The sequence below is a fragment of the Dufourea novaeangliae genome, unplaced genomic scaffold (genome assembly GCF_001272555.1).
Source record: "Dufourea novaeangliae isolate 0120121106 unplaced genomic scaffold, ASM127255v1 scaffold164, whole genome shotgun sequence".
NCBI classification, from domain to species: Eukaryota; Metazoa; Arthropoda; class Insecta; order Hymenoptera; family Halictidae; genus Dufourea; species Dufourea novaeangliae.
The window spans coordinates 103,060-113,004 of NW_015374038.1; the positions used below are offsets into that span (position 1 = coordinate 103,060).

A 9,945-nucleotide genomic window follows, 5' to 3' on the forward strand; every position below is an offset into this window, starting at 1 on the left:
ATTACGATTACGACTACGGATTACGATAACGGCTTACGATTACGGATTTCGGCTACGATTACGGATCACGATTATTTGTACATTACGGCAGCAAGTATATGTTCTGTCTCGACTTGTATTGTTTCTATTGTCCTGTTCTCTCTGTAATAAACTGATAGATATTCCAATCAAAATTCTATCTTACACAAATAAAATATTTTTTTTCTAAAGTTGTACGCATACTTTAAAATAACCAGAATTATTTACTATTGACTATTTACAATACTATTTTACCCAGTTCCGACAGAAAGGTAGCCGCTTTCGCCTGGAATAACTGTAACTTATCTTAAAAGATTTTTTCACTCCATGTAACATTACAAAGGCGAAAAAATGTTTGAAAATTTTCCAAGAGCGTTCTACATTGCTATAACTTTGCCAAGAAGCCACGGAGCGAAAATCATGAAAAAATTGTCTAAACGTAAAGATTCCACACATTCAAACGACTTTTTAACGTTATCGGTACGACAATTTTTCCCGGAGTTATGAGCACTTGAACTTTGCCCTATTTTTCGGGTTTGGAGACGAGATTCCTTAATTGTTGTGTGCAGCGTATTACCAACAATGTTAAGAATGAAATATTCTGATAAAATATGATTAAAAACATTCGCTTTTGAAAATAATTCCGATTCACGGGCAGTATTATAGTCTAACCAGTTCGTATTGTAAAGGACTGAGCATTTGCAGATAACACAATGTAAATCGCTCTTTCCATAAGGCGAGGTTTTCCTATCGTTGCTTGAATAGCTATTGTCCTCATTATTTGACCAATGATACAATATTAAATATTTTTGTCCTAGATTTGTATTTTTAGTGTATCTTCGACATTTCGTTTTTATATTACGCAATGTACAAAGTGCGGTCAATAAAACTTGTAAGGTTCCACTCTTTGTTGACGAAATGTATGAATTACAATTTAAATAAAACAACACTGGAACGATAACGAATATACGATTAAGCGGCGTTTCCGAGATTATATCGAGCGGCGAGTATAATAAGGAGTAGTTAGTTAGTTAGGAACGTGTTCTCCCGGGAGAGGGGAATTTCGGTATTCCCCTCCGAGGCCTTAGGGATAAATGGGGCTAGGGTAGGCATTATCCGGGGAGCTTATTACCCTGACTTTCCAACCGATCCAACTTTTTTAGGCCCGGGCCACATGGAGGTACGGAAGTGCTCGTGCGGGGGTGGAGAATCATTAGGACGGCCCATAACTACCTAAGTTTTAAGGTATGAAGTCGAACGTCGGGGAATCACACATCCTTCGTCTCCTAAAGGTGAGTACCAGCTCCCTCTTATCTTCACCCACAGACCGAGTCTGTACAAATGGGGGTTTCATCATCGTACCGTCTTCACTGAGAGAGGCTAGATCGCCTATTTCAACCCCCTACCCTTACCTGCCTACGTCTCGAATAGCTAAGGAATCCCCCCTCCGGTGTTTATTACAGAATTAGTAGATGGGGAGGCTTCGCTAGCCGGCCTCTTGTAGGGATGTGGCCAGGTTCGCACAATCTCATCCCCCGGGGGATGCGATGAACCATAAATGAAATCATCACCACTGAATTTAGTCTTACTACAACTTGGGTATGAATTAAAATAGTGAAAGACGAATAGAGTGGATCTCGCCCTCTAATGTTTCTGTTCCCCCATTTCCTCGACCCCCCCCCCCCCCCCCCCCCCCCCCCCCCCACCCGGAAAAATGCAAGGAACGCGACGCAAATGATGAATCACCGGACCTCGCCGAAATTCCCTTCGAGAGCGTAAATATCAGTTTCATCAGGGACCACCACCGCGTTCTGCGTTACTTAATAAAACGCACCCTCACCCTAGGATTGATGCCCTGTCTCTCAGGCGTACGACGGTAGGTTGTAGCGTCTTCCAAGCGCTCCATGACCCGTCGCTAACTTAGTTATTCCAGGATCATGTACCCGTTTGGGCGAGGCCTGGTTTCAGCAGTGCCGTCCTTTACGTTCGGTGCTTCATCCACATGGATTGCCTTCAGGATTACGATGACTGCAGGGCTCGCTGGGCCGATATCTCGCAAAAGTGATGGTCGCCATCCTATACGCCCTGCTGATTGGAATCGCACTCGGACCACATGGTACATGGTTTAATTAGGCGCGGAGAAAGCTCCCTAAGAAACTCCTCCTAAATCCTCCACGTCCTTTCTGCCCAGATGATCGATCCTGTCATCTGTCTACTTGTCTCCATCCCTGAATGGTCCTTGCGTCTGTCCCTTTCAGATTGGTGTGACCTCCCGCCCTTAGCTGCTGGTTCCAATGTCCAGCTATTTATTGAGTGTAGCCTTCCGATCCCAACGGTGGTGTGCCCATTGACTTCCTCCGTTCAGATTCGGTAGGTCCTACAACCCGACTGACTCCTTATACTGGGACTGAGGGAGGGTTGTTATGACCGGATGCTTTTGGGTCCAAAGCAACCATTAATGCCCCTCTCTTCACGAACGATCTACGTGTCCCGAGTTCATAGTAATCACATGGCCGTCTGGCAGGACACTCCCTGTCCGTATCCCTCTTTGGTTTTGGATGTATTTCCAAAGGTCACTGTACACATCATTTTTGTGAGAAAACTGACCCTCTACTCTGTTTCCTCATGGACCAGGAGGACTGAGGGGGCGGGGGGGGGGGTTCCGGTGGGATGTTGCCAGAGCAACCATACCCACTCATGCTGTTTCCTCCCCACTCCACAGGCGGTCTACGTGTCTCGAGTTCCTGGCAATCCTATGCCTGACTGACAAGACACTCCCATTCCGTACCCTGCCTAGTAAAGGGTGTCTCAGCAAGAACTTGAATTTTAAATAAATTAAAAAACACATTAATTTAATTGTCTTCTTTTTAACATTTTATTGTTGATATCTTCTGAGTTCTTAATGACATTAAACATGAAATAAAATGTCGGTTAAATAGCCACCGTTGGTCTGGTGGAAGGTATGTATTCTTTCGACGAAATTTCGTAGTACGTTTTGGAGTAAGGGCCGGTGAATTATACGAATTTGGCGTTCAATTTCTGCTTTCAGTCCTTGAATTGTCTCAGGACGGTTTGCATAGACCTTACTTTTCAAAAAGCCCCAGAGGAAATAATCCAAACAGATTAAATCGCAACTTCTTGGCGGCCAGTTTTGGTCTCCAAGATGAGAGATGACACGACCTGAAAACTTGGTTTGCAACGTTTGTAATGTTTGTATTGGGTTTTCACTATTAACAAACATTCTTCCAAAGTGTAACTCGTCATTTTCGTAAATGTCAATGTATTAACTAAAAGGCCGCCAAATATGACTGACTCACCATTTGACAGACGAAAATGGCGCGCGATTCGAAATTCAAGTTCTTGCTGAGACACCCTTTATATCCTACCCGATATCGTTCCTAGTATTACGGCAGAGAACTCCACGGACGGTACTAATGCTCAGGCTCGTTCTCCTCCCGGGGTTCAGGAGACATAAGGGAGCTATCTACGTGGTGGGGCGTGCTATTTAATTCACACACCACCCCTCTCCCTTTTCCAGATAGTCTACGTGTTTCGAGCTCATGGCAATCACATGCCCAACTAACAAAACACTTCCACTCCGTATCCCTCCCGTTTCTTTACAGCAGGCATGTCAAACTCATATGATATTACGGGCCACATGATCTATTTTGTATTAAGTTGGGGGCCGCATGTTTTCAATGTTCAAAAAATTAATAAAATACGATTTTTAGAATGATTATATTATGTATTATGTATTTATTAGACTCAATGTCAAGCTCAATGTATTGTATATTATACATACATAGTCGTTTTATATTTCATGTCATTTTTTAAACTAAAAAAATATTTTACATTTTATTGTATATTATATAATATACAATACATACATAGACATTTTATATTTCATGTTATTTTTTAAACTTAAACTATAAATATTTTATATTTTTTATAAAAAACAAAAATAAAAGTTATAATAAGAAATAAACAAAATCACAGTTTAATATTACATTTGAGAAGATATTTTACATCGCTTTTCACAACGCAAGTCATCAAAATTTGGTTGAATATATTGAGCTAATGCAATTTTTAAAATTGATGATAAATGTTGATCGGTTAATCTTGACCTTTCTGAATTTTTGTTATTTTTCATTAAAGAAAATAGTTGCTCGCATAAATAAGTGCTTCCGAACATAGCCATTATACGCGTAACAAACGATAACATTTTAGGAAACCGATCTACAGATAAATATGTATAAAAATCTGGAATTCCAACTTCCATACATTTTTGCTTCAGCAAAGAATCACATTGGATTTCAATTAATTCCATTTGTAAGTTTTCATCAACAATTTCAATATCGATAGATAGAGGTGAAGTAAAAAGACGAAATTGTAATTCACAGCTTTTAAAATCAGAAAATCTTCGATCGAATTCCGTTTCTAACAATTTAATTTGGTGAGCATATTCTGTAAATTTTAATTTAGGTGATTTAATCAATAGATATTGACAGCTTTCAAAGTGAGACAAGTTTTCTTTTTCTATTTGTTTTCGCCAAAGTAATAATTTTTGTTTGAAAGCGTTAATATTATCAAATAGCGTTGTAACAACATGATTTTTGCCTTGAAGCTTAAGATTAAGTTGATTAAGATGACTTGTAATATCAACTGAGAAAGCCAGGTCCTTTATCCATTGTCCATCTTTTAATTCAGCACATTCATAATTTTCTGTTTCCAAGAAAATTATGATTTCGTCCAGCAATTTGAAGAATCGTTTTAACACTTTATGACTCGAAAGCCATCGAACTTCCGTATAATATGGTAGATCGGTGTATTCACATTCTATATCTTCCAGAAATGAAGCAAATTGACGATGATTAAGTCCACGTGCTCGAATATAATTTACAATTTTGGTGACTATTTTTAAAACATGTCCGATATTTAAAACTTTGGAGCACAGTACTTGCTGGTGAATAATACAATGAAAATGTTCAAAATTATTATTACCATGCTGTTTGCATGTTTCTTTTAATCTTGCAACAACTCCTTTAGTAATACCGGTCATGGTAGGTGCACCATCAGTTGCAAGACAAACGAACTTTTCCAATGGTAACTTATACTTCTTCAAAACTTCCATAAGTGCATCAAAAATATCAGCTCCAGTGGTTGTATTATGCATAGGAATGATTTCCAAAAGTTCTTCACTTATTTTTAAATTAACATCGCATCCGCGAATAAAAACGGCCAGCTGAGCGATATTTCGAATATCTGTACTTTCATCAATTGCAATAGAGTAGGCTTGAAATGTTGATATTGTTGAATTATGCTGATTTCTCAAATTCTCGGCTATTTCATCAATTCTGCTAGCTACAGTATTTCGACTTAAACTTACACTTTTAAATTTCTTTATTTGTGCTGGACATAATACTTCCGCCGCTTTAATTAAGCATTCACTAATAAATTCCCCTTCAGTAAATGGTTTCGATCTGCTTGCGATTAAATGTGATAATATATAACTAACTTTTACAGCAGCTGTATTGTCTTCAACACATTTAGTGAATACACTTTGTTGTTTTTGAAGAATTGATTTTAATTCCGACAATTTGTCATCAGGAAGTTTTGCAACGTATTGGTCATAGTTTGTTTTATGATTTGTGTCATAGTGCCTTTTAAGATTATATTCCTTAGCAACTGAAATAGAGTTTTTACGTATCAGGCATAATATTTTATTCTTGTTTTGGACACAAAAATTTTGCAGTTCCCATTTTTCTTGAAAATTACGATATTCCTCTTCAATTGATCTTTTCTTACTCATTGTTATTGAAGGTTGATTATATTTTTATTAAATAACTTTTTAGTTTAATATGAATAAAAACCACAATCCACTTTAGAGTTCAAAATATGATTCACAAACGATTGAGCAAACACTGCACTTTGTGACGACTTGGACAAACATGTGTCGTGTGTCGCATTAGATCGCTCCGCGTTGTATCATGTTTCTGATCGTCTTGTGTTTTTATCTCCGTTCGGTTTCGACCGCCGCTTTTCATTTGACGCCTCGCGCCAGCGTCAACCAAAAAGTTCAAACTTTCCAACTTCAAGCGTCAAAGCTTGATATTTAAAAATATTTCAAAAGTCTCGGCGGGCCGCAACCTATGTATTGGCGGGCCGCGTGTTTGACATGCCTGCTTTACAGGGACCCCAGAAGTGATATTTCCAGCTACCTTTGATACAACTGTTCTCTCGATCCCCGCCTTGTCTTCTTCTATTAAATCCCGCTCTGTCGTACTAACTGTCTACTCCATATCCTCCCTTATACTTGATTTATTGTAAATCTTACCATTAACCTAAGCGCTAGCTAACCTTCTATAATATATTGGGTTGGCAAGAAAGTAATTTCGGTTTTGTAGTGTGAAATAAAACTCATTTTTTTTATACAAAGAATAAACTTTAATCAATTACATATTTTCCATTTTGTTTAATGACCTTTTGCCATCTTTCTTGCAGCTTCATGATTCCGCGCTCATAGAATTTCTGGTCCTTATCAGCAAAAAACTGAACCAAGTGCGACTTAAGGTCATCATCATTTGTAAAAGTTTTACCATTCAAAGAGTTTTGCAAACTTCGAAATAAATGGTAATCATATGGTGCACATATCAGGGCTGTATGGGGGATGCGACATCACTTCCCAACCAAGCTCCAATAATTTCCCACGAGTTACTAAAGATGTGTGAGGCCTTGCATTATCATGGTGTAACACAATTCCTTTGCGATTTGCCAATTCTGGCCGTTTTTCTTTTATTGCTTTATCCAGTTTCAATAGTTGTTGACAGTAAACATCTGAATTGATCGTCTGGTTTCTTGGAAGCAACTCAAAATACACAACACCTTTGTAGTCCCACCAAATTGACAACACGACCTTTTTTTGATGCAATTCAGCTTTAGATGTGGATTGTGCTGCTTCATCACGCTTGGACCATGATCGTTTTCGAATAATGTTACTGTACAAGACCCATTTTTCATCACCAGTGATGATACGTTTCAAAAAAGGATCGGCTTCATTGCGCTTGAGATGCATATCGCAAATATTGATTCGTTGTGTTAAGTGAATCTCTTTCAATATATGCGGAACCCAAATATCGAGCTTCTTAGCGAGTCCAAGACATTTTAAGTGATTTTCAATTGTTGTATGCGATACATTTAACCTCTCTGCAATCTCTCGAACAGTTATGTGACGATCCTCTTCAATTATGGCTTTGATTTGGTCATCATCAACTTCAGTAGGTCGACCAGAACGTTGGTCATCTTTGAGTGAAAAATCTCCAGAACGGAATTTTTTAAACCAATTCTGACACTTGCGATCTGTTATGCAATCAACACCATAAACTTCACATATCTCTTTGTGGGCCTCAGCAGCTTTCTTTCCTTTACGAAAATAAAAGAGTAAAATATGCCGAAAATGTTCGTTTTTGCACTCCATGTTAAAATTGACCCTGAACTAACAGCTATAAACAAAAATTTGCACAACTTGCTTCTTAAGTAACCTAAATGTGACTGATATCAAATGTCAAAAGGAAAAAACCATAACTGTAGGAATAATATTAAGTGGTGGTTGTATTTGGTAGAAATAAAAGGTTTATTCTAAAATGTGTATAAAGAATTCGTTAGGACACGCTTGCAACAGTCTAGCTCTTAAGACACACTCGCTCTGACTGACTTCCCTCTTATATCCCCTTTCATACATGGTCACACTCGGTCATAGGTTCACACACGCATTCACACATTCTCGCCTCGTGTCGATTTTCGATCACGAGGTTCGACGCAGTTCCTTTCATTCCATTTTATCTAGCACGCACTCTCGTTCGAAGAAACTGTCACACGGTATAAACACTCTTCATTCGCACCGCACTCGCTCGATCTAAAACTAAACACACGCATCTCACACCCTACATAACGCAGACAAGAGTCTTTCAAAACACTTACAACGCTATCTATGTGTCACAACCGAAAATACTTTGTTGCCAACCCAATATATATACTGACAGGTTTTTCAAGTTTATTTCTTTTATAACCTTTTCATAGTGGTCTTGTAATTAAGCAGGATTTGATAATCCACATGTAGCAATTTTTCACATGTTCATAATCGAGATTAACCAGCTCATAGGCAGTCTTAAAAGACTCCGAATTTAGCCATTTTATAGCTTCTTCTTTTAGTTTTACGTTTTTTCCTAGTGCATCGTTCATAGCCTTCTCAATGACAGCAATCCACAGCTTCTCTTCATCATACTTAAAAAAGGGAACCAGTCAATTTCAATATTTTGGTGTTACTCTGAAGTAATAACTGAAGCAATGTTGCTTATTTCTCCATACCGATCACCTTCATTACTTACCTTTCCTCTGCATTCTAACCCATTTAAAACTGCAACTGAGCCAAACTTACGGACAAATATCGCCTTTTCTGAATTATGTGGGAGAATATTTCATGCTAAAATACTTCGAATCATAGAACGACCCATTTCTCCCTAAACGTCTTCTGCACCTTCTGCTTTGCCACTTTTAATACCAATTTCTTGATAAATCTTACATTTTGCATATGGACCTTCAGTGACAGTAAATTCAGCGTTTAAATAGATGCTGCCAGTAGCACAGATTTTAGAGAACCAATTTTCATAACCACCAGGTTTAATTGCTATTTTCACCTTCACTATCGTAACATATATTATCTCCTATAAAAGTTAACTATTCCATTTATCTACAAGTTGCCAATGGCCATTATAATAAGGAGTAGCCTGGTGATTGATTCGGCAAAGGCCAAAGATAGAACGATTTTAGAGAACACCGTTTATCTCCGCTGCTAATTACCGAATAATTGGATTACTGTTAGATTAATTACCGGGTCAGGTGCCGTGTCAAATGACACATACGCACCTCGCATGACAACAGACAATGAGTGCGACAAGGATGAACGTTTGTCGCACAAAGAGAGCGAGTCTGTTAGAATGAGACGGCGTGTTAATCATGCGAGGTGGCCCACAGATGGTCTAGCTGATAATCGCATGAGAGCGGAGACGCGCGAGCCGGTAATCGCCAAATTCGGTCGACGATTACCGAAGACGCTGTGTTCACGCGGACCGCGTTTCGCGGATAACAGCTGGCGGGGCTGACGTCACGAGGCTTCTCGCGATCCTAATTACTCAATAAATATCAAATGTTTAGAGGGGCACATTGAGTTATCTGCTGACGTGCAATGTTTTGATAAGGACTCAGACTACTTAAGGCAGGGCTACACACGGGCAACGCGCATTGCAGAACTCTCCTGAAAGGGTCGATTTCAATAGGCCAACACACAGTGAATAACTTCTTGCAACGTCAAGCCGAACATGAGTGTTCTGACGCGCAACGTAGAAAATATCGGAAGGAATATCTATTTGTTGTCATGCCTACCCAAGCATTAATTACTATATTATAAGAAAGAAAATTATACATCTATGTTAGGCGTATAAAAAGTTCATTTTTAAGGAGTTACAAGCCTACTTTTCTGTTTAAATTTTACTTTATTAAGAACAAAATGTAACATTAATTTTCAGTGTCCTAAACAATTTCTCGGTTTTTTTAGTAAAGGTAACTATGCATAAAGAGAATAACCTCATGTATGACCTTAACCTTGACATATGTTGTCAAGGTCATCGTCCTAAGTAACCTTGACCTTGAAAACATTGGGGGTCACGATCCGTTCAAAAGTTATGAACCGTCAAAGTTTCCATATACCATATAAGAGAAGATACATATTTGAAAGAGTGATCGAAGAAGTTTGAGGCTAGACTCAACTTCTATCTACGACTAGCATCGAGGGGGTTTGGGGAGGGTCGGAAGTCCCAGTCGGCCACACTGTCAGTTTGCTGAAAAACATAAACAGCTGACCAATCTTCTAAA

At 38.7% G+C, this 9,945-nt stretch overlaps 1 protein-coding gene across 1 annotated transcript in view; it reads right to left on the reverse strand.

Moving 5' to 3' along the window:
• LOC107189522 (general transcription factor II-I repeat domain-containing protein 2-like) overlaps window positions 1-5,827 on the reverse strand; it is an 8,255-nt gene extending 2,428 nt beyond the window's left edge. Inside the window, exons 1-2 of the mRNA XM_015578077.1 lie at window positions 5,794-5,827; window positions 5,020-5,703 (exon numbers count right to left, since the gene is read on the reverse strand). Coding sequence (XP_015433563.1) covers window positions 5,020-5,703; window positions 5,794-5,827 — 718 coding nt within the window. The remainder of the gene's footprint in view (window positions 1-5,019; window positions 5,704-5,793) is intronic.
• Window positions 5,828-9,945: the final 4,118 nt, after the last annotated feature.